Below are 24,544 nucleotides of genomic sequence, written 5' to 3' on the forward strand. Positions count from 1 at the left end.
TTGATAATATAATAGCATGGAACAATAAAAAATTATAGATATTTTGGAGACGTATCATGCCGCGCCATCCAAAGACGGGAGGATTAACCCCACCTCGGAGGCCGCAGACTCCACGATGTTGGAGCCGCACATGGACCTGGTCTCACACGATGCCTATGCCACCGGAACGCCGGACTCGTCTCCGGTCGTAGGTTCCGAACCGTGCGAGCCTGTGGATGCCGAGCTTGATCATTTATCGATCTTTAAATTCAGCGCCACATACATCTTCCAGCATTCGCCTTTGGGCTATGTGCTTAATTCCTTAAAAAACCTGTCCTCGTCGGAGGACTCATAGCCGAACTATATCTGGCTCGAACCAGGGGCTGACTGTGGAGAATTGTGCTTCCCACCCACCACCCACTTCATAGCCACAGTCGAGAATTTGACCGATACACTTGATTACGACTCCAAGAATGTCGATGGCACGGACAATGATGCCGATGACAGCGAAGACCCCGTTGATTCAACTAATGAATAAGAAGATGGGCAGGTTAGCCCTGTCAAATAGGCCACACACAAAGATTCGGAGGACGACAATTACCTTCCGCTCTCTGAGGATGAGGTGGGCCTTGGCACTGAGGATTTCATCGTGCCTGAGGAACCTCGTGAGCAGAAGCGCTTTAAGCGCCAACTAATAGCCACTACAAGGAGCCTGAAAAAGAAGCAGCAGCAGCTTCAAGCTGACCAAGATTTGCTCAATGATAGATGGACCGAAATCCTAGCCGCCAAAGAATACGACCTTAGTGGACCAGCCAAAAGCTACCCAAAGCATAGATTGCTACCCCAGGGCAACAATAAGGCGCTGAAGCCCGTACCATCATCACATAATGCGGCAGGTCGACCACAACTGGGCCCAGGTAAAGCGGCACCTCAAGCCGAACACCAGACCGCCCCACCTCGCAGTAAAAGCAAGGCCAAAATAGCTCGGGGTTATACATACGACCGTCAACAAGACTCGGGTAGCAAAGCAGGACACTTAAGAGCGATCTATAGGTCGCAAGGACATACCTCGACACATGACGACGACCACCTATTCGGACGTGTCAAACATAGCCACACCCGGCTGAAAACCGCAAATGGACTCTGTCGGAGATCCGAGGCAGTGTGGCCCAACATAGAGGCGCCGCACACCCTCTTTGCTTCACAAATGAAGTAATGGAGCATGAATTCCTAGACGGGTTCAAACCCATGAATATCGAATCATACGATGAAACAACATATCCCGCGGTATGGATCGAGGACTTCCTCCTCCATATCCACATGGCCCGCGGTGACGACCTTCATGCCGTCAAATACCTACCACTAAAACTCAAAGGACCAGCTCGGTACTAGTTAAACAGTCTGCCGGAAAATTCTATCAGCAGCTGGGAGGATTTGGAGGACGCCTTTCGCAATAACTTCCAAGGAACATATGTCCGGCCGCCAGACGCTGATGACTTAAGTAACATCGTCCAGCAGCCCGGAGAGTCAGCCAGGAAGCTCTGGACCAGGTTCCTAGTTAAAAAGAACCAAATCATTGACTGTCCGGACGCGGAGGCCCTTGCGGCCTTTAAACACAGCGTCCGGGATGAATGGCTTGCGCGCCACCTCGGTCAAGAAGGGCCTAGATCCATGACAGCCCTTATCTCTCTAATGACCCACTTTTGTGCGGGAGAAGACAACTGGCTCGCTCGTAGAAGCAACAATGATAGCGACTCAGGCACTTCCGAAATCCGAGACGGCAATGGCAAGCCACGACGAAGCATACACAACAGTCACAATGATAATGAAAGATCACGCAACACAGCGGTCAACGCCAGATTCAGTGATCCCAAGCCCGGTCAACGGAAAAATCCATTCAAGGCAAACAGAGACGGACCATCCAAACTAGACAAGATATTGGACCGGCCCTGCCAGATTCATGGCCACCCCAATAAACCAGCTAATCACACCAACAGAAGCTGTTGGGTCCTCAAGCAGGCCGGCAGGCTCAATGCCAGACACAATGGAAATGGGCCACCAGGCAATAGGGACGACGAAGCGGCTCACCAGCTAAATGCCGGAGGACGGAAGCAATTTCCCCCTGAAGATCGATCAAATCCGAAACATAAATAGCAGTTCGGCTTCCGCTGCCCATCTCATATACCCGTTAAAACTATACCGCGCATACATAATTACGCACTCAAGATACCATGGGCATTGATGGAAGCACAATACAGACAAGTCTGCAGGCACTCCGGTAACATCCTTTAACCACTTTCCTATTTTCTTTTGTTTCATTTGAAGGAAATATGCCCTAGAGGCAATAATAAAGTTATTATTTATTTCCTTATATCATGATAAATGTTTATTATTCATGCTAGAATTGTATTAACCGGAAACATGATACATGTGTGAATACATAGACAAACAGAGTGTCACTAGTATGCCTCTACTTGACTAGCTCGTTGATCAAAGATGGTTATGTTTCCTAGCCATAGACAAAGAGTTGCCATTTGATTAACGGAATCACATCATTGGGAGAATGATGTGATTGACTTGACCCATTCCGTTAGCTTAGCACTTGATCGTTTAGTTTGTTGCTATTGCTTTCTTCATGACTTATACAAGTTCCTATGACTATGAGATTATGCAACTCCCGTTTACCGGAGGAACACTTTGTGTGCTACCAAACGTCATAATGTAACTGGGTGATTATAAAGGTGCTCTACAGGTGTCTCCGAAGGTACTTGTTGGGTTGGCATAGATCAAGATTAGGATTTGTCACTGCGATTGTCGGAGAGGTATCTTTGGGCCCTCTCGGTAATACACATCACTATAAGCCTTGCAAGCATGATAACTAATGAGTTAGTTACGGGATGATGTATTACAGAACGAGTAAAGAGACTTGCCGGTAATGATATTGAACTAGGTATTGGGATACCGACGGTCGAATCTCGGGCAAGTAACATACCGATGACAAAGAGAGCAACGTATAGTGTTGTGCGGTTTGACCGATAAAGATCTTCATAGAATATGTATGAACCAATATGAGCATCCAGGTTCCGCTATTGGTTATTGACCGGAGACATGTCTCGGTCATGTCTACATAGTTCTCAAACCCGTAGGGTCCGCACGCTTAAAGTTCTGTGACGATCGGTTTTATGAGTCTATATGTTTTGATGTACCGAAGGTAGTTCGGAGTCCCAGATTTGATCACGGACATGACGAGGAGTCTCGAAATGGTCGAGACATAAAGATTGACATATTGGAAGCCTACATTTGGACATCAGAATAGTTCCGGGTGAAATCGGGATTTTACCAGAGTACCGAAGGGGTTACCGAAACCCCCCGGGGGCTAATGGGCCTTGTTGGGACATAAGGGAAAGAGAGAGGGGCCGGCCTAGGGCAGGCAGCGCGCCCCTTCCCCCTTTCTGAATTGGACTAGGAGAAGGGGGGGCGCCCCCTTTCCTTTTCTTTCTCTCCCTGCCTTTCCCCCTCCTAGTAGGAGTAGGAAAGAGAGGAATCCTACTCCTACTAGGAGGAGGATTCCTCCCCCTAGGCGCACCAACAAGGGCCGTCTGGCCTCCCCCTTTCTCCTTTATATACAGGGGCAGGGGGACACCTCTAGACACACAAGTTGATCACAAAGATCTCTCCCAGCCGTGTGCGGTGCCCCCTCCACCATAATCCACCTCGGTCATACTGTAGCGGTGTTTAGGCGAAGCCCTGTTGCCGTAACTTCATCAACATCATCACCACACCGTCGTGCTGATGAAACTCTTCCCCGAGCTCTACTAGATCATGTGTTCGTGGGACATCACCAAGCTGAACGTGTGCTGAACGCGGAGGTGCCTTACGTTCGGTACTGAGGATCGGTCGATCATGAAGACGTACGACTACATCAACCGCGTTGTCATAACGCTTCCGCTTTCGGTCTACGAGGGTACGTGGACACACTCTCCCCTCTCGTTGCTATGCATCACCATGATCCTGTGTGTGCGTAGGATTTTTTTTTGAAATTACTACGTTCCCCAACAGTGGCATTCGAGCCAGGTTTTATGCGTTGATGTTATATGCAGGAGTAGAACACAAGTGAGTTGTGTGCGATACAAGTCATACTGCTTACCAGCATGTCATACTTTGGTTCGGTGGTATTGTTGGATGAAGCGGCCCGGACCGACATTACGTGTACGCTTACGCGAGACTGGTTCTACCGACGTGCTTTGCACACAGGTGCCTGGCGGGTGTCAGTTTCTCCAACTTTAGTTGAACTGAGTGTGGCTATGCCCGGTCCTTTAGAAGGTTAAAACAACACTAACTTGACAAACTATCGTTGTGGTTTTGATGCGTAGGTAAGAACGGTTCTTGCTCAGCCCGTAGCAGCCACGTAAAACTTGCAACAACAAAGTAGAGGACGTCGAACTTGTTTTTGCAGGGCATGTCGTGATGTGATATGGTCAAGACATGATGCTATTTTTTATTGCATGAGATGATCATGTTTTGTTAAAGTTATCGACTACTGGCACGAGCCTTATGGTTGTCTCTTTATTTGCATAAGATGCAAGTGCTATGTAATTGCTTTACTTTATCGCTATAGGATAACAACAGTTGCAAAAGCAATAGCTGGTGAGACGACCATGTGACGACACATTGATAAAAGATCAAGATGATGGAGATCATAGTGTCATGCCGGTAAAAATGGAGATCATGACAGTACTTTGGAGATGGAGATCAAAAGCACAAGATGATGATGGCCATATCATGTCACATATTATGATTTCATGTGATGTTTATCTTTTATACATCTTATTTTGCTTTGATTAACGGTAGCATTATAACATGATCTCTCACTAAATTTCAAGATAAAAGTGTTCTCCCTGAGTATGCACTGTTGCCAAAGTTCGTCGTGCCTAGACACCACGTGATGATCGGGTGTGATAAGCTCTACGCCCATCTACAACAGGTCCAAGCTAGTTTTGCACACGCAGAATACTCAGGTTAAACTTGACGAGCCTAGCATATGCAGATATGGCCTCGGAACACTGAGATCGAAAGGTCGAGCGTGAATCATATAGTAGATATGATCAACTACTGATGTTCACCATTGAAAACTACTCCATTTCACGTGATGATCGGTTATGGTTTAGTTGATTTGGATCACGTGATCACTTAGATGATTAGAGGGATGTCTATCTAAGTGGGAGTTCTTAAGTAATATGATTAATTGAACTTTAATTTATCATCAACTTAGTCCTGGTAGTATTAGCATATCTATGTTGTGGATCAATAGCTCGCATTTAGCTCCTCTGTTTTATTTTTGATATGTTCCTAGAGAAAAGTAAGTTGAAAGATGTTAGTAGCAATGATGTGGATTGGATCTGTGATCTGAGGATTATCCTCATTGCTGCACAGAAGAATTATGTCCTTGATGCACCTCTAGGTGACAGACCTATTGCAGGAGCAGATGCAGACGTTATGAACGTTTGGCTAGCTCAATATGATGACTACTTGATAGTTTAGTGCACCATGCTTAACAACTTAGAATAGGGACTTCAAAGACGTTTTGAATGTCATGGATCATATGAGATGTTCTAGGAGTTGAAGTTAATATTTCAAGAAAATACCCGAGTTGAGAGATATGAAGTCTCCAACAAGTTCTATAGCTAAAAGATGGAGGAGAATAGCTCAAGCAGTGAGCATGTGCTCAGATTGTCTGGGTACTACAATCGCTTGAATCAAGTGGGAGTTAATCTTCCAGATAAAATAGTGATTGACAGAATTCTATAGTCACCATCACCAAGTTAGCAGAACTTCGTGATGAACTATAGTATGCAACGAAAACGATTCCTGAGCTTTTCATGATGATGAAATCGATGAAGGTAGAAATCAAGAAAGAGCATCAAGTGTTGATGATTAACAAGACCACTAGTTTCAAGAAAAGGGCAAAGGGAAAGAAAGGGAACTTCAAGAAGAACAACAAGCAAGTTGCTGCTCAAGTAAAGAAGCCCAAATCTGGACCTAAGCCTGAGACTAAGTGCTTCTACTGCAAAGGGACTGGTCACTGGAAGCGGAACTGCCCCAAGTATTTGGCGGATAAGAAGGATAGCAAAGTGAACAATGCTATATTTGATATACATTTTATTGATGTGTACTTTACTAGTGTTTATAGCAACCCCTCGGTATTTGATACTGGTTCAATTGCTAAGAGTAGTAACTCGAAAAGGGGAGTTGCAGAATGAACAAAGACTAGTTAAGGGTGAAGTGACGATGTGTGTTGGAAGTGGTTCCAAGATTGATATGAGCATCATCGCACACTCCCTATACTTTCGGGATTAGTGTTAAACCTAAATAAATGTTATTTGGTGTTTGCGTTGAGCATGAATATGATTTGATCATGTTTTTTGTAGAATGGTTATTCATTTAAGTTAGAGAATAATTGTTGTTCTGTTTACATGAATAAAACCTTCTATGGTCATACACCCAATGAAAATGGTTCGTTGGATCTCGATCATAGTGATACACATATTCATAATATTGAAGCCAAAATATGCAAAGTTAATAATGATAGTGCAACTTATTTGTGGCACTGCCGTTTAGGTCATATTGGTGTAAAGCGCATGAAGAAACTCTATGCTGACGGGCTTTTGGAATCACTTGATTATGAATCATTTTGATGCTTGCAAACCATGCCTCATGGGAAATATGACTAAGACTCCGTTCTCCGGAACAATGGAGCGAGCCACTGACTTATTGGAAATAATACATACCGATGTATGCAGACCAATGAGTGTTGAGACTCACGGCGGGTATCGTTGTTTTCTGACCTTCACAGATGATTTGAGCAGATATGTGTATATCTACTTGATGAAACATAAGTCTGAAACATTTGAAAAGTTCATATAATTTCAGAGTGAAGTGGAAAATCATCGTAACAAGAAAATAAAGTTTCTACGATCTAATCGCGGAGGAGAATATTTGAGTTACGAGTTTGGTCTTCACTTGAAACAATGCGAAATAGTTTCACAACTCACGCCACCTGGAACACCACAGCGTAATGGTGTGTCCGAACATCATAACCGTACTTTATTAGATATGGTGCGATCTATGATGTCTCTTACCGATTTATCACTATCATGTTGGGGTTTATGCATTAGAGACAGCTGCATTCACATTAAAAAGGGCACCATCTAAATCCGTTCAGACGACACCGTATGAACTGTGGTTTAGCAAGAAACCTAAGCTGTCGTTTCTTAAAGTTTGGGGTTGTGATGCTTATAAGAAAAAGTTTCATCCTAATAAGTTCAAACCCAAATCGGAGAAATGTGTCTTCATAGGATACCCAAAGGAGACAGTTGGGTACACCTTCTATCACAGATCCGAAGGCAAGACATTCGTTGCTGAGAATGGATCCTTTCTAGAGAAGGAGTTTCTCTCGAAAGAAGTGAGTGGGAGGAAAGTAGAACTTGATGAGGTAACTATACCTGCTACCTTATTGGAAAGTAGATCATCACATAAATCTGTTTCTGTGACTCCTACACCAATTAGTGAGGAAGCTAATGATGATGATCATGTGACTTCAGATCAAGTTACTACCGAACCTCGTAGGTCAACCAGAGTGAGATTTGCACCAGAGTGGTATGGTAATCTTGTTCTGGAGGTCATGTTAATTGACCATGACGAACCTACGAACTATGAGGAAGCGATGATGAGCCCAGATTCCACGAAATGGCTTGAGGCCATGAAATCTGAGATTGGATCCATGTATGAGAACAAAGTATGGACTTTGATTGACTTGCCCGATAATTGATGAGTCATTAAGAATAAATGGATCTTCAAGAGGAAGACGGACGCTGATAGTAGTGTTACTATCTACAAAGCTCGAATTGTCGCAAAGTGTTTTCGACAAGTTCAAGGTGTTGACTACGATGAGATTTTTTCACTCGTAGCGATGCTTAAAAGTCTGTCCGAATCATGTTAGCAGTTGCCGCATTTTATGAAATCTGGCAAATGGATGTCAAAACTATATTCCTTCATGGATTTCTTAAAAAAAGAGTTGTATATGATGCAACCAGAAGGTTTTGTCGACCCTAAAGGTGCTAACAAAGTGAGCAATCTCCAGCGATCCATCTATGGACTGGTGCAAGCATCTCGGAGTTGGAATATATGCTTTGATAAAATGATCAAAGTATATGGTTTTATACAGACTTGCGTTGAAGCCTGTATTTACAAGAAAGTGAGTGGGAGCACTACAACATTTCTGATAAGTATATGTGAATGACATATTGTTGATTGGAAAGAATGTAGAATTCTCTGGAAAGCATAAAGGAGTATTTGAAAGGAGTTTTTTTTCAAAGAAAGACCTCGATGAAGCTGCTTACACATCGAGCATCAAGATCTATAGAGATAGATCAAGACGCTTGATAAGTTATTTCAATGAGTACATACGTTGACAAGATTTTGAAATAGTTCCAAATGGAACAGTCAAAGAAGGAGCTCTTGCCTGTGTTGCAAGGTGTGAAGTTGAGTAAAAACTCAAAACCCGACCACAGCAGAAAATAGAAAGAGAATGATAAGTCATTCCCTATGCCTCAGTCATAGGTTCTATAAAGTATGCTATGCTGTTTACCAGTCCTATTGTATACCTTAGCATCTTTCTGGCAAGGGAGCACAATAGTGATCTAGGAGTAGATCACTGGACAATGGTCAAAATTATCCTTAGAGGACTAAGGAAATATTTCTCGGTCATGGAGGTGATAAAAGAGTTCGTCGTAAAGAGTTACGTCGATGCAAGCTTTTTACATCGATCTAGATGACTCTAAGTCTCAATCTGGATACATATTGAAAGTGGGAGCAATTAGCTAGAGTAGCTCCGTGCAGAGCATTGTAGACATAGAAATTTGTGAAATACATATGGATCTGAATGTTGCAGACCCGTAGACTAAACTTCTCTCACAAGAAAAACATGATCACTCTTTGGGTGTTAATCACATAGCGATGTGAACTAGATTATAGACTCTAGTAAACCCTTTGTGTTGGGGATATTGCTACTGGACATAAACCGGCCAGGAGTAGCCGGGTTAACTTTATGAAGATTAGAAGACCACGAAGACATAAGAATGATGGCACTTTATGGAGGCCCAAGGCCCAAAGGCGAGTTAAGGCCTGTAGATGTAAACCGACCTTATTATGTAACTTGCATTGTAAGATAGGAAGTATAGAGACCGAACCGGACACGTTTATAATCCGGCTTCGGGACTCTGTAAACCAGCGGGCGTCAACCTGTGTATATAAAGGGATGACCCGGCCACGGTTTGAGGAGAACAGACAACAACTCGAGGGCCAGCCAAAGCGGATTCACTCCCTGGTCATCAAAACCCTAGCAATACCAATCACAACTAGACGTAGGCTTTTACCTTCATCGAAGGGGCCGAACTAGTATAAACTCCCCGTGTCCCCTTGTCCGGTTTAACCCCTTTAAGCTAACCCATTGTGATGGCTCCACGACTAAGTCCTTTCACAAGGACATCTGCCGTGACAAACCCACGACAGTTGGCGCCCACCGTGGGGCTATCACATGATGGTTTCGAGTTCTTAAAGGGCAGCTTTGATGGACTCAAGGGATACGCTGTGGGCCAGATGATGAAGAGTCGTCGCGGCAAGCTCTACATCGGCAACGCAGGATGGGGCCCCGAGGCTGATTCAATTGAATACGGGTACCGGGTCCCCTTTGGTGGGATTCACGTCTTCATCGGCAAGATTGGCGAACCGGGCCCTGAGCCGGACAGCTGCACCGACATCATTGAGACGGCTCAGCGTGCAAGCCCGTCCCCAGTTCAGCCCATGGCAAAGCATGTTTTCGTAGGTGTCATCCATGGAGCAGAGTATGAGGACGGACCGACATCCAATGGAGAAACCGTTATCTTCTCCGACGGCGAGTCTTCTTGAGAAACCGAATCGATCTATCAGCTGCAGGATGGCCGGATTAGTGGAGGTTCCGAGGGCAACAGTATTCCGGACTCCCCTGATCTGCCAAACCGGCCGCTATCTTCATGGCTGGTACACAGTCAGCGCCCCACTCATCAACCGCCGCAGCAATACTCTCCGGTTCAGCAACGGCCACGCCGGCGGGGGCAGGAAGCTCTGCGCCGCCTCCGGCTCAAGTTCTGTCTAACTTGTTCGACGCTTTGGCAACATTGATGGCCGCAGAGGTGGATGCAGCAGCCTGGGATCAGCACAATGTGGAGATTGCAAAGGTGAAAGATCAGATAACTCAGGCTAAAGTGGACCTAGCAGCAGAGAACGCTAGGATGGCTACAGAACGGGCCGAGTTGGAAGCTCAGGCCTACCAGTTTAGGCTGGATCAGAATGCGTCAGAAGAAGTCATGAGAAGAAGATACCGATCGCATCTCCTGCCGAGTTATGAGCCAAGAAATCTCTTCAATACACCAGGAGCAGGAACTAGTAACCAGCCAATATTAAACCGGACGGAGGCGCCAGGGACAGGAGTGCCGGTTCAGCCGCGCATGATGGACCCGCCTCGTCAGAACAACATTGTGCCACAGTATGTTCCAACACCTCCCGGGCATTACTCCAACCCGTTGGACAACATTGTAGCCGCCGCTTCACGGTTAGCAGCCCTCCCAATCGACGGCGAATCACCAGTTGCGGTTGAAGCACGACGGGCCAGAGATCTCCTTCAAACAGCTCTAAACCAGTAGCAGGCATATTCGCACAGTCGTGAGAGGATTCATTCCACCCCCATCCAAGCCGGAGCTACATCACACACGTTGAGGATGAACCGGCCGTGTCAAGCAGTGCACGTCGCCGTAACTCGCCTCAAGGGCACAACCCAGCAGGAGGAGGTGCCAATGCGCAGGATGTGGTGGATCATGGTCGTGCATGTTGAGAGGCCGAGTTAGCAGCTCTGCACGGAGCCCGTCAACCTACTCCGGTTCACGCCACCACTTCAGTCGAACCTGGTGTGGTATTCAGTTCCTTAGGGGTGCCGTGTCTTACCCCCGCTTTGCGTAAAGTGAGACTGCCCAAGGATTTCAAAGGACCTTGTAAGGCACCCAATTACACCGCCGATCTGCAACCAGAGGCGTGGGTTGAAAGCTACGAGATGGCAATGGAGATGTTGGATGTGGATGAAGTAGTATGTGCTAAATACTTCACCATGATGTTGGAAGGAACAACTCGTACTTGGTTGAAGAGCTTACCAACTAACTCTGTCGGATCATGGGCCGAATTGAAGCACCGGTTTATCCAGAACTTCAAAGATACTTATAAGCAGCCCATGTCAATTGTGGATCTGGCCACTTGTGTCCAAGAGGATGGAGAGTCCATGACCCATTGGGTAAAGCGGGTCTCAACAATTTTGCATTCATCGGATCGTATCAATGCAGATACCGCAGTACTAACATTGGAGGGCAATTGCCGTTTTCTGCCGCTCAAACAGAAGTTAGGAAGACTCAAACGTCACTGCAATGATATGTCAACGCTTATGGCCGCTTTGGTTAAATACGCCGATTCAGATACTACCAAAGACCCTGACTTAGAGGAGGACAAACCGGGGAAAGGGAAAAAGAACGGCAACACCAAGGGTCAGCAGCATAATCCGGCAGGCCATGGGAACAACGGTAAGCACAAGGCCGACAACAGCTTGGACTTTGTGGCTAACACCAATGCTTAGGACAACGGTCAGCGCCGTAATGGCAAGCAGCCCAGAGAGGTGGAGGTTCATGCCCCAATTTGGAGCGCCTGTTAAACCAACCCTGTCCAAAGCATGGATCAAAGGAGAGGCCAGCATCGCATCTTTGGAAGGATTGTTATATCATGCGAGATTTCAAGAACTCCAATATGTTTCAGTATGATAATGGCCCACCCGGCGGTTCAGGAGGTGGTTTCCACGGGCCGGGTTACGGAGGCGGCAGCCCTGGTTCAGGATTTCAGGGCAATCAAACCAGATACAGCAATCAAGGGAGTCAGGGAAACCAGGGAGGTTACAACCATCAGGGGCCAGCAGCAGCAGCAGTTGTTGGGGATATAACTATTTATGTAAGCCGCCCAGGAGGGGCCGGGTTACGCAAAGAGAAGCCCATCTGAAGCCCAAGACCAAGACGTGAAGATGGCGGTTCAGTAAAGGGTCTAAAGGCCCACAGGCGATTTATGGCCCATGGTGATAAACTGCCATAAGGGCGTGACTTGTATTGTAAGGTAGAAGTAACTAGTCACCGAGCCGGACACTGTTTATGAGCCGGCCGGGACTCTGTAAGCCGTAGGGCGTCGATCCGTGTATATAAGGGGACGACCCACTGGCGGCTTAGGATAAGAAACAACAAAATCGAGAACCGGGCATAGCGTATCTCGCTCCCTGGTCATCGAAACCTCAAGCAATTCCAACCCAACTATACGTAGGCCTTCCTTCACCGTAAGGAGCTGAACTAGTATAAACCTCGCGTATCCTTTGTCCCGATTAACCCCTTCAAGCTTCCTAGCTGCGATGGCTCCACGATTAAGTCCTTGCAAGAGGACATCTGCCATGACAATTCCACGACAGTTGGCGCCCACCGTGGGGCCAACGCACGGTGGATTTGAGTTCTTGAAGGGCAGCTTCGAAGGGCTCAAGGGATACGCAGTTGGCCGGATGACCAAGAGTCGTCGCGGCAAGATCTACATCGACGACGAAGGCTGGGGCCCCGACGCAGGCTCAATTGAGTACGGATACCGGGTCCCCTTTGGCGGAATTCACGTCTTCATCGGCCGGATTGGTGAGCCGGGCCCTGAGCCGGACAGCTGCACCGACCTCGTCGAGACGGCTCAGCGTGTGAAACCCGCCTGAGCTCAACCCGTCGTGAATCGTGCCTTTGTGGGTTGCATCCACGGAGGTGAACTTCCTGAAGGATCTGAAGGTGATGATGAGCCGGCCGTCCTCTCTGACGGTGATTCGTCCGCCGGCTCAGCAGATTCGCTGTATCAAGTTCAAGATGGTGTGCTTGGGGGCTGTTTCGATGGCAGCACTATTCCGGACCCCTCAGAGTCGCCAAACTGGGCAGGAGTCTTCATGGCTGGTACTCAACCCGGCCAAAATTCTACAACCTCAGCGGCGATAACGTCTGGGTTAGGAGTAGCCAGGGTAGGAGGCCCTGTGCGCTCACCGGCTCAGGTGCTGATGGATCTCATGGATAAGCTTACGGCTTTGTTAACTGTTACAGTCATCCCTGCGAATCAATCTGAGCATGAGGCAGAGGTGGCACAGGTTCGCGACGAGATCGCACGGGCCAAGGAAACCGTAGCAGCTGAAGATGCTAGATTAGCAATAGAACGGGCGGCTTTGGACGCGCGGGCGCAGCAACTTCAGGCAGAGGCCTTGCAACTCACGTTGAGCTTAAACGCATCCAATGAGGTAATGAGGAGGAGACATCAGAAAACTCAGTCCCGTTTACCTCAGATTTATGATCCTCGGAATCTCTTCGCTACACCCGGGGCCGGCCCAAGTAACCCGCCAGGTGCAAATTAGTTTATGACATCCGGAACGGGAGGCCCAGTCTAGCCTCCGGTGACGGCGCCTCTTCACGACAATATGGCACCACCCCATTACGTGCCAATACCACAGGGTCACTTCTCCAACCCCATGGAGAACTTAATCGCAGCATCCGCACGTTTGGCGGCTCTCCCAGTAGATGTTAATGATCCGACAGCGGTGGAAACCCGGAAGATCAGGGAACTTGTCCAAACAGCCCTGGCTCAGCAAGAGACCTACTCCTACAGCCGGGACAGGATTCACTCAACTCCTCCGCCCTGGTTAGCTCCGCCTCGTCAAAACCGGAGCCCGAGTTACAATAGACACATGGAGTCAGAGGCCTGGTCAAGTAGCGCTCAGCGCCGGAACCAGCCCGACGGGTATAACCCGGTTCAGGATCGGATACGTCAGGAGGACGAGTGGGCAGCTCAGCTAGCGGCTCAGCTAGCAGCCCAACAGGACTCACCGGCTTACCTGATGACTTCTGTTGAGGCGGGTGCTGCTACTAGAACCGGAGGAGTTCCTTGTCTGATACCGGCTCTACGGAATGTACGTCTGCCCAAGGATTTCAAGGGACCTCGAAAGGTGCCGAATTATACGGCCGATTTACAGCCTGGGGCGTGGATTGAAAGTTACGAGATGGCCATGGAGCTGCTGGAGGTTAGCGATGAAGCGATCGCTAAATACTTCACCATGATGTTGGACGGAATGGCCCGTTCTTGGTTAAAGGGTTTTCCACCCAATTCCATTGGTTCATGGGCGGAGCTAAAGGCCCGTTTCATCCAGAACTTCAAGGACACTTGCAAGCAGTCTATGTCGATTGTGGACCTGACAAATTGTAAGCAGGAGGAAGGTGGATCTACAACTCATTGGGTACGCCGGGTCAAAGATATAATACATTCGTCTGACAAGATGGATGCCGGCTCAGCAGTTCTCATGCTGGAGAAGAATTGCTGTTTTGAGCCTCTGAGACAGAAACTGGGGCGCCTTAAGCGTGATTGCAACAATATGGGGACGCTAATGGCGGCTTTAGTCAAGTATGCCGATTCTGATAGTACCAAGGATCCCGCGTCTGATGAGGAAAAGACAGGGAAGGGAAAGAAGAACGACAATGGAAAGGGTCAGCAGCATAACCCGGCGAGTCAAGGAGGTAATAAGCGTAAGGCGGACGGTAACCCAGAATTTGTGGCCAATGCACAGGGTAACAATCAGAAGCGCAAAGGAAAGCCACCCCGGTTTGGCGGGTCAGGCCTGTCTCTTGAGAAATTACTCAATGAGCCCTGCCCGAAACACGGCACCCGGGAACGACCAGCGACTCACTTATGGAAGGATTGCGCAATCGTGAAGGCTTTCAAGAATTCTAGTACGTTTGATGGCAATCAAGGCCCAGGCGGCGGCTCAGGAGCTGGCGGCTTTCATGGCCCGGGCGGCGGTTCAGGATCCGGCTTTCAGGGAAGCCAGGGTGATTATAATCAACAACAGTCTGGTCAAGGAGGTCAGCAGCAGCAGTCGGGTTATCAGAGTCATCCAAAACAGCTAAACAGTGGGCAGTATCACGTGTTCACCACAAGTTTGTGTAAACGTGATCAGAAAGTTCATAAGAGGGCTGTGAATTCTGTTGAGCCGGCAGTCCCTCGTTACTTGAGGTGGTCGGAACAGCCTATTGTCTGGAGCAGGGAGGATCACCCTCCCCGGGTTGATAATCCGGGTCAACTGGCCTTGGTAGTGGCACCACAGGTTGGTGGTTATAAATTTACTAAGGTGCTCATGGATGGAGGTAGCAGCATCAACATCCTCTATTACGAGACCTTTCGGCGCATGGGCTTAACTGACAAGAATTTAAAGACTTCCAACACCGTCTTCCATGGAGTGGTGCCTGGTAAATCGACGTATCCTGTGGGTAAGATTGAGCTAGAGGTGGCTTTTGGAGACGAGCATGATTCTAGGGCAGAAAAGTTAACTTTTGAGGTGGTAAAAATCAAGAGTCCATATCACGCTTTGTTCGGGCGGCCGACTTATGCCAAGTTCATGGCGCGGCCGTGTTATGTTTATTTACAGCTCAAGATGCCGGGTTACAAGGGTACCATCACCGTGCATGGAAGCCGAAAGGTGGCCCTGGAATGCGAAGAAGGCGATGCGGCTTATGCCGAGTCTGTCTGTGCAGCAGAGGAGCTCAAATTTTATCAAGATAATGTTGACCCGGCGGATATGACTTCTCTCAAGAAGCCGACTACGGAGCATGACCCGGCTATGAAGTTTGAATCGACTGCAGAGACTAAGCTTGTTGATTTCACTCCGGGCGATTCATCTAAGCAATTTAGCATCAGTGCCAACTTGGATCCTAAATAGGAAAGCGCGCTCATCGAGTTCATCCGTGAGAACCGGGACATCTTTGCATGGAAACCTTTTGACATGCCGGGTGTACCGAGAGGACTCGCTGAGCACACTCTTAATATTGATCCGAAGTATAAGCCGGTCAGGCAGTTTCTGCGGCGATTCAATGAAGAGCGACGAAAAGCTATAGGAGAAGAGGTCGCTCGGCTCTTGGCCGCTGGGTTCATTGTCGAAGTTTTTCACCCGGAGTGGTTGGCTAACCCGGTGCTCGTACTCAAGAAAAACGGCACCTGGCGGATGTGTGTGGATTACACGGACTTAAATAAGGCTTGTCCGGCTGATCCTTTTGCTCTCCCCCGTATTGATCAAATCATTGATGCTACGGCAGGTTGTGCGCGTTTGAGCTTTTTGGATGCTTATTCTGGTTATCATCAGATCAAGATGGCAGTTAAGGACCAGGAGAAGACGGCTTTCATCACCCCGTTTGGAGCCTTCTGCTATGTGTCTATGCCTTTTGGGCTCAAGAGTGCCCAGGCGACTTATCAACGGTGTGTACAGAATTGTCTCCACAATCAGATTGGGCGCAATGTTCATGTGTATGTGGATGACATAGTGGTGAAATCCAGAGAGGTGGAAACCTTGATATCTGATCTCAGAGAAACCTTTGACAATGTCCGGGTTTACAAAATGATGCTTAACCCGGAGAAGTGTGTATTTGGGGTGCCTGCAGGCAAGCTTTTGGGATTCTTGGTCTCAAACAGGGGCATCGAGGCTAATCCGGAGAAGATTAAGGCAATCACTTCTTTGGCTAAACCAGCATGTATCAATGATGTTCAGCGATTGGCGGGTCGTGTTGCCGCTTTAAGCCGGTTCATAAGCCGGTTAGGGGAGAAGGCCCTACCGCTGTACCAATTGATGAAGAAGGTAGACACCTTTGTCTGGAGTGATGCTGCTAATGCTGCTTTTGAGGATTTGAAGAGGCAGTTATCTGAGCCGCCGGTTCTTGCGGCTCCCATTGACAAAGAGCCTTTGCTGTTATATGTGGCTGCTAATTCACGAGCCGTCAGTGTGGCAATTGTGGTAGGGCGCAAGGAGGCTGGTAAGGAACATCCGGTTCAACAGCCGGTTTATTATGTCAGTGAGGTACTCATCGAGTCAAAACAAAGATATCCTCATTGGCAGAAACTTGTTTACGGGGTGTTCATGGCAAGCCGGAAGTTGAAGCAATACTTCCAAGGTCACCCTATCATTGTGGTAAGTTCTGCCCCCTTGGGAGACATTATTCAGAACAGAGAGGCTATAGGACGAGTCGCCAAATGGGCCATCGAGCTCGGGCCTCATGGTCTGAAGTACGTACCGCACACTGCCATTAAGTCTCAAGCTTTGGTGGATTTCATCAACGACTGGACAGAGCTACAGGCACCTGAAGAGAAGCCCGATAACACTTATTGTATTATTCACTTTGATGGGTCCAGACAGTTGGAAGGCTCGGGGGCTGGAGTTGTATTAACTTCCCCTCGAGGTGACAAATTTTGTTATGTGCTCCAGCTTATGTTTCCTTGTACTAAAAATGCAGCTGAGTACGAGGCCCTGCTCCATGGTCTCCGGATGGCCAAAGAGATGAACTTGAGCCGGGTAAGATGCTTAGGAGACTCAGACCTTGTGGCTCAACAGGTGTCAGGAAAGTGGGATTCTAAAGATCCCCTCATGGCGGCTTACCGTCGTGAAGTCGATGCTGTGGCTGGACATTTCAAGGGTTACATAGTGGAACACATTGATCGAAGGAAGAATGAGGCGGCTGATGCCTTAAGCCGGCTGGGGTCTCAGCGTAAGCCGGTGCCGCCTAACACCTTTCTTGATGTTTTGCATAATCCTTCTGTTAAGTTACCTACAGAGGAAGATCTGGCAATACCAGACCCGGAGGCACAGCTGGTGGCGGCTCTCCACGTTATCCCGGATTGGACAGTGCCTTATTTGGCTTACATGACCCGGGGAGAGTTGCCTGAAGATGAGACCTTGGCAAGACAAATCGCCCGGCGGTCCAAATCCATGACAATTGTCAATGGCGAGTTACATCATTACAGCGTCACTGGAGCGATTCAACGTTGCGTGTCACCTACAGAGGGTCAGGAGATCCTTCGTGAGATTCATGAAGGCGATTGTGGTCATCACGCCGGCTCAAAATCTCTTGTGGCCAAAGCTTTCCATCATGGGTTTTATTGACTGACGGCTCATGCTGATGCGGAAGACCTGGTCAGTAAATGTGACGGATGTCAGAAATTCTCACGACGAGCCCATGTGCCGGCTCAAGAATTGAGGATGATTCCAATTACCTGGCCATTTGCAGTCTGGGGGCTTGATATGGTCGGGCCTTTCAAAAGGTCTAAGGATAAAAAGACTCACCTCTTGGTGGCGGTTGACAAGTTCACAAAGTGGGTGGAGGCGGAGCCAGTCAGTAACTGTGGTGCAGCCACGGTGGTCCAGTTTATGAAAAAGGTGATTTTTCGCTTTGGTTTTCCACATAGCATCATAACTGATAATGGCACTAACCTTTCCAAAGGAGCTATGAAAGAGTTCTGTCAACGAGAGCATATCCGGCTTGACATTTCAGCTGCGGCTCACCCTCAATCTAATGGTCAAGAAGAACGAGCTAATCAAGAAATCTTGAGGGGTATCAAGCCCCGGCTCTTGGTCCCCTTGCAGCGGACGCCGGGTTGTTGGGTGGATGAGTTACCTTCTGTACTCTGGAGCATCAATACTACACCTAACAGATCTACGGGTTACACGCCTTTCTTTATGGTGTATGGAGCAGAGGCGGTCCTGCCAAGTGACATCCGTCATGACTCACCCCATGTGGCGGCTTATGTTGAGGAAGACAACGAAAAAGCTCGGCAAGACGCACTTGACCTGTTGGGTGAAGAGCGAGACTTGGCAATAGCCCGCTCGGCGATTTACCAGTAAGACCCGCGCTGCTACCACAGCCGCCGGGTTAAGTCCAGAACCTTTCAGGAAGGCGACTTAGTGCTCCGACTCATCCAGGATCAATCTGACATGCACAAGCTATCCCCTCCTTGGGAAGGACCCTTTGTGGTCAGCCAGAATCTGAACAACGGATCACACTACCTTATCGATGTTCGGGAACACAAAGACTCACGTAAGTCAGAGGAGGAGACCCGTTGGCCGTGGAATATCTCTCATCTTCGGCCTTATTATACTTGAGCCATCGGCTCTAATGTGTATGTACTTATACTATGTATATTACATAAAGCAATAAAGCAGGACCTCTGTCCTTTTTTTCCACTCCCAAAAAAAAGGTTTATGTGTTTTCTTTGTCAGGTGGTGGAGATAACCAAGAAGAAGCGGATCATATCTGAATCCGGCTTTCCTTTGGTCCGGTTTATGATCATATCTGAATCTAGCCGTGATCACTTGGGGGCTTCCTGTTCAAACATAGGTCGTATTCGAACCAAAGAGAACATAGCTGTCGATACCCACTTGATCGGCATACTGCCAAACCCACTTGGGGGCTTCTTGATCATATTTGAATCATAGCTTAACCCCTTTTGGGTTTGACATGGATCATATTCGAATCAGCGTCATTAAACAACTCTTATGGTCACTTGGGGGCTTCGTGTTCAAACATAGGTCGTATTCGAACCAAAGAGAACATAGCTATCGATACCCACTTGATCGGCATCGCCACAGCCACTGGGGGCTAACAGATCGTATCCGAATCTTAGCTCAACCCCTTTGGAACGGTTCACTAATCGTATTCGAATCAGAAACCCTTGAATTTTGTTTATCATATTTTACAAGTGTCAACATTGGATATCTTGTGACCCTCTTGAAAATACAATGGAATACATTACAATCCTCTAGGATTAATATTGGTTATATCAGGTTGTTAAGTACCAGGTGAACTTGTATGTGCCAATTTTCAGGAGTTAAACTTACCCTCAGAGGTTGGTTTATATAAGCCGAAAAAGCAGCCGTAAGCATCACAAGGCAATGCAAGGTATTTCTGCAAAGGACATAACAGATTCATATAAACTACAAAGTGCATAGTGACGGCGGCTTATGCAAGTATTAAGGGCCATAAGCATGCGCAAAGGCATAGCAAAACTCAAGGTATTTTTTACTCTGTTACAAGACTCCCCGAGTCTGAATGATGCGGCATTGTTTTTCTACAATGACATAAGCAGGTGGCGCCTGACAATCTACTCTTGGGGTTGATTTGAAGCCTCCGGGTTATCCTTCTCCGTCTCTCCGCCGGCTGCTTTGTCCTGGAAGGATGATGAGGCCCAGTCAATGCCACTCAAGGCCTCAAACTCAGCTTCATCATCTATTAAACCGGTTGGGTCGACTTCAGGAGCAAAGGTGTGCTTACGGATTGGAGGGATCAAGTTGACATCGTCATAATGCGGCGTGGGGATTCTCCGATTCTCCTTGTCATAACCCGGCTGACACTTGGTGAGGTCAGTGTCGTTCCCAATAAGAGTAGCCACCGGACGTATATCCTTCACACAGGCGGTGAAATCCTTATCATTAAACACGATGCCATCTTCCTTTAAACTTGGATACCCAAGAGCAATATCAGCGGGGTCTAGTTCTGGAAGCCACGCCTTGGCCCGGCTCAATGCGGCTATAGCTCCAGCTCTTGCAAATGCTCGTCTTAACTCTTGGATTCGCTGAGGTAGCACAGCAAGCCGCTTCAGCACATCTTGCAGGAGATAGGGAACATCATTTGATAAAGCCACACCGGCCAGAGCACGTTGGGACCCGGTGTAGAGCTGTTCCACCAGAGTATAAACCGCCTTCAGCTTGATCACCATGTTCTGCTTGAGATTTGTGCTCCTGGGGCCTACGTTATTAAGCATAAGGTGAGTCAGAGGAAACAACTGAAATGGTCATTTAAGGTTTGAGTAAGTCACTCACCAAAGATTGATGAGACCATTCGAGATATCTGGCGCTTTAAGTCGGACAGTTCGGCCGTTGCTTCCGCAAGTGATGCCTCTGCTGTCTCGGCCCAGGTCACCAGTGCGGCCTTTTCATCAGCCCAAATTTTCTTCTCCGATTCAAAATTTTTCTTCAGCTTCTCTTGTTCAGAGACGCTGAATTCAAATTTGGAGTTAGCCTTTTGAGTTTCAATCTCCTGGGCTGCCACGCGGTTCTTCAGGTCAACAATCTCTGATTCAAATTGACTTATGATGGCCTGCATTGCACCGGATAGTAGTCAAGATTACGGTAAATAATATTAAGTCCCAAGCACTTTGCAAGCAAAGGTACTTGACACTTGGGGGCTAATGTATACTGAAGAACTTTCAATTACTACTCCGGCTCATGGAAATTAAGTCCCAAGCACTTTGCAAGCAAAGATGTTTGGCACTTGGGGGCTAATGTGTATCGCAAGTGCTACAACCGGGTTAAATGTCTTTTTCCTAAGCCGGATAAGCAGTGCTAGGCAATTTTCTAAAGTCTACAACATATTTACTTATAAGCAATAGACTTGGGGGCTGGTACAGTAAGTATGGTTAAAGAAAGCTAGCATAAGTCATACCTCAGATTTTTGCTGTATCTGCTTCACCATGTCAATTTCTAGGTCACGGCTGCTATGTACTTGATTGATATAGCCGGAGATGATCTCTCCAATACTCAAATGAGTATAGTCAATGACGTCCAGCTTGGCCTTTCGGCGTTCTACTAATTCCTCTTTAGAACACTTGGCAAGTACAGTTGGCTGTGCCGGCTCAACAAACTGAGTCTTGAGAATCTCAACTTCCGGATCATTTGCCTTGGCGGGGCTAGGAGCCTCCGGGTTACCAGAATCGTTGAGAGTTTGCTCAGTAGGCGGGTCAGAGGAAGATATAGGAACATCATGAGATGGTTGAGGCGGCGGCTCGTGAGCAGAGGCATCAGGAGCAGCTGTGCCCAGCTCTGGTTCAGTCACAACCGGCTCTTGGGGCGGTTTATTCTTTTTTGCCCTTTTGCTGGGCTTTACTTGCACACTGTGGAAAAGGTAGACAGGTTAAATACAAAAAATATGAGTAAAATAAGGCATAAGGTACAACAAGTTCATATTACCCGGGAGCAGTTTTGAAGGCTGGCATGTCGGACTGCATAGACTCACTGGAGGAAGGTGAAATATCCTGATAGTTGGAGTCAGAAGAATTGAGAGGCTGACGAATGAAACCCGCCAAAGGAAAAAGAAGGCGTAAATCGGAGATAACCTCAGCCTGGCGTTTCCTGGTCACATCAGGTAAGCCGGAGGAGAGTTCCGCGTCTTTGCTGGTCCGGGTCTGCCTCCGGCTCTCACAAATCTGTCGCTTCAAAAGAAATTGAGGGTCTTGGTAAGCTAAAGGATGTGAAAATCTTACTTTCCGGGTCACTCTTCGGATTTTCAACCTCGGTAAAGGCTCTAAGTCGGAGGAGATTATAGTTACCTCTTTAACAGCTTGGTTGTTGCCTGTATCCTCCTGAAAGGAATTAATGTCAATAACATGATGATAAAAGAGTCAGAGGAATTAGGAGTTACCTCTTCTTCATCATCCTCAGTATCATCCAGTTTCATCATATCTGAGGCGCTGGGTTTCCTCTTTCTTGAAGTTCCAGTCTTAGCGGTTCTTCTTTCGGCTCTTTTCGCTGCTCTGGCTTGTTTGGCAGCCTCATGGTCATACTTGACCTTCCAGAAGTCGCTACTTGCCTATGAATAAGGATAAAGGGTTATGAGTAAAGGTAAGGTATAACATAATAAAGATAATTGTGGAGGATAATAACTCACTGGAGGGGCCGGGTTCTTCTTGCAGAAAGGAAGTAAGCCAAAGGCATTACTAGTCACCGTGCCCTCTTTCAGGAAAGACTGGGTTGTAGCTTCCACCGCATCATCTGGTAAGTTGTCAGGACTATGACGCAGTGGGTCATCCTTTTCGCCTGAGTAAGTACACATTAAGCCGGGGCGGCGGCTTAATGGAATCACTCGCCAAGCAACCCAGACTCGGACCAGGTCGATGCCATCTAAACCATTCCCCAAAAGATCTTTGATTTTCCTAATAGTGGGGGTGAGTGACAAACAATCAATAGCAGTCAACTTGTCCGGCAGCGGGTGGTTGGATTCAAGGCGCAAGGCGCGGAAGCCGGGCAGCGGGTTTTCACCAGCCGGAGAAGTGTCCTGGCAGTAGAACCACGTTTGGTTCCAATCCTTTGGATGACTCGGCAGTTTAGCATAAGGGAAAAGGCAGTCTCTCCGTCGCTGAATCGAGATGCCACCAAGTTCTAGACTGGGTCCGTTGGCGCGCTCATTCTGCCGGTTCAAATAGAACAACTCCCTGAACAAAAGTAGGCTGGGTTCTTCTCCAAGGTAGACCTCACAGAAAACTTGGAAGTTGCAGATATTTGACACGGAATTGGGCCCGATGTCTTGAGGTCTTAAGTCAAAGAAATGCAGAACGTCTCTAAAGAATTTTGAACCGGGAGGAGCAAATCCCCGGCTTATGTGATCGGTAAAAATGATCACCTCCCCTTCCTTGGTTTGAGGTTTCTCTTCAGACGGTTCAGGAGCACAATAAGACATGACATCATTCTTGGGCAGATGGCCAGACTTTACAAACTCGGACAGTTTGTTCTCTGTAACAATGGATGGGACCCAGTTGCAGGTAACCGGAGGTTTAACAGCTTTGGGTGCCATTGGGTAAATTGAAGCCTACAACAAGATAAAGGAAATTTTTCCGGTTTATTATAACCCGGAGAATAAACATTGTTGGGTTATTTAAGATGGCGGCTTAAGAAGGGGCCTAATGACATGCAGGTAACTATGTGATAATGTTTAACAGCTGCATGTATTAAAGATGATTAAGGTTTTCTTAAGTCTCCCGAGGCAAGCGGTGCTGACAGCCGGTATTATCTTAAACCGGCTACGCGGACTACTATGGCTGAAACAGAGTCAACAGATGCAGTTTTTTGGCTAAGTGTGGAACAAACATGTTTCACAAGTTGCAATCATTATTTTGGATCAAACGATGCTCTGGAAAGGAAAATATTTCTAGGTCTAAAACAGTACAGAAAAGTTCATATACTCGCGGAAGGCTTCCAAAACAAGGGAAATGAGATCTGTTCTCATATAGGATAAGCACAAACATTTTCCGCAGCAGTTCTAAGTTGTTTTTATAATCTAAACAAGGCATTGGAGGTGAGAGCTAATGGAGGTTTGCATCGGGCGGCGATGAACGACGACGAACTCAAGACGGTTTCAATGCAGATCTGAGAAGGGGGAAAAGAGGAACTCACAGATGTGGAAGAACTGCGGAGGGTCGCCGTCGTTTTCTGGTCAAGATCAGGGTGATGCAGTGGCCTGAGTCGGTGAAGATGAGGGGGTCGACGGCGGCGGCGGCGGCGGAGCTTGAGCAGCAAATAAGGAGGTGCGAGGAGGAAGACGACTGAAGGAAATGAAAAAGACCTAGTTCGCATCTATTTATAAGGAGGGGCCGACCAAGATGGTGCGAGAAATGAGGAGACGGAATATCATTTTACAACAACCCCGACGCCTCGATTTTCGGGATGGTCAGTAAAGGCAAAGAACCGTTGGAGGATATGACGGAATAAAATATGAGTTTTATTGAAGATGGCGTCACGGAGATTTAACCCGGATCCAGATGATGACGTCATGGCGGGTTAAAGTTTCCGCACAAAACAGAA

The 24,544-nt window shown here is 47.5% G+C and overlaps 1 protein-coding gene across 1 annotated transcript; it reads right to left on the bottom strand.

Moving 5' to 3' along the window:
- Window positions 1-20,073: 20,073 nt before the first annotated feature.
- LOC147986314 (uncharacterized) lies at window positions 20,074-21,975 on the bottom strand. Its single transcript, XM_087541956.1, has 4 exons — window positions 21,938-21,975; window positions 21,414-21,861; window positions 20,792-21,068; window positions 20,074-20,717 (listed from the first exon to the last, which is right to left on the bottom strand). Exons 1-4 carry the CDS (start codon window positions 21,973-21,975, stop codon window positions 20,074-20,076), a joined length of 1,407 nt encoding a protein of 468 aa, XP_087398082.1.
- Window positions 21,976-24,544: the final 2,569 nt, after the last annotated feature.

Source organism: Triticum urartu, chromosome 2A, assembly GCF_056163025.1.
Source record: "Triticum urartu cultivar PI428250 chromosome 2A, HENAU_Tu73, whole genome shotgun sequence".
In the NCBI taxonomy this organism is placed as follows: domain Eukaryota; kingdom Viridiplantae; phylum Streptophyta; class Magnoliopsida; order Poales; family Poaceae; genus Triticum; species Triticum urartu.

Coding starts and splice junctions, on each gene's coding strand:
- LOC147986314 (XM_087541956.1), bottom strand. CDS start 21,975: ATGCAGTCCGACATGCCAGCCTTCAAAACTGCTCCCGG. Junction 21,862..21,937: donor GCCTTCAAAACTGCTCCCGG/GTAATATGAACT, acceptor CCTTTTCCACAG/TGTGCAAGTAAAGCCCAGCA. Junction 20,718..20,791: donor AATGGTCTCATCAATCTTTG/GTGAGTGACTTA, acceptor TTAATAACGTAG/GCCCCAGGAGCACAAATCTC.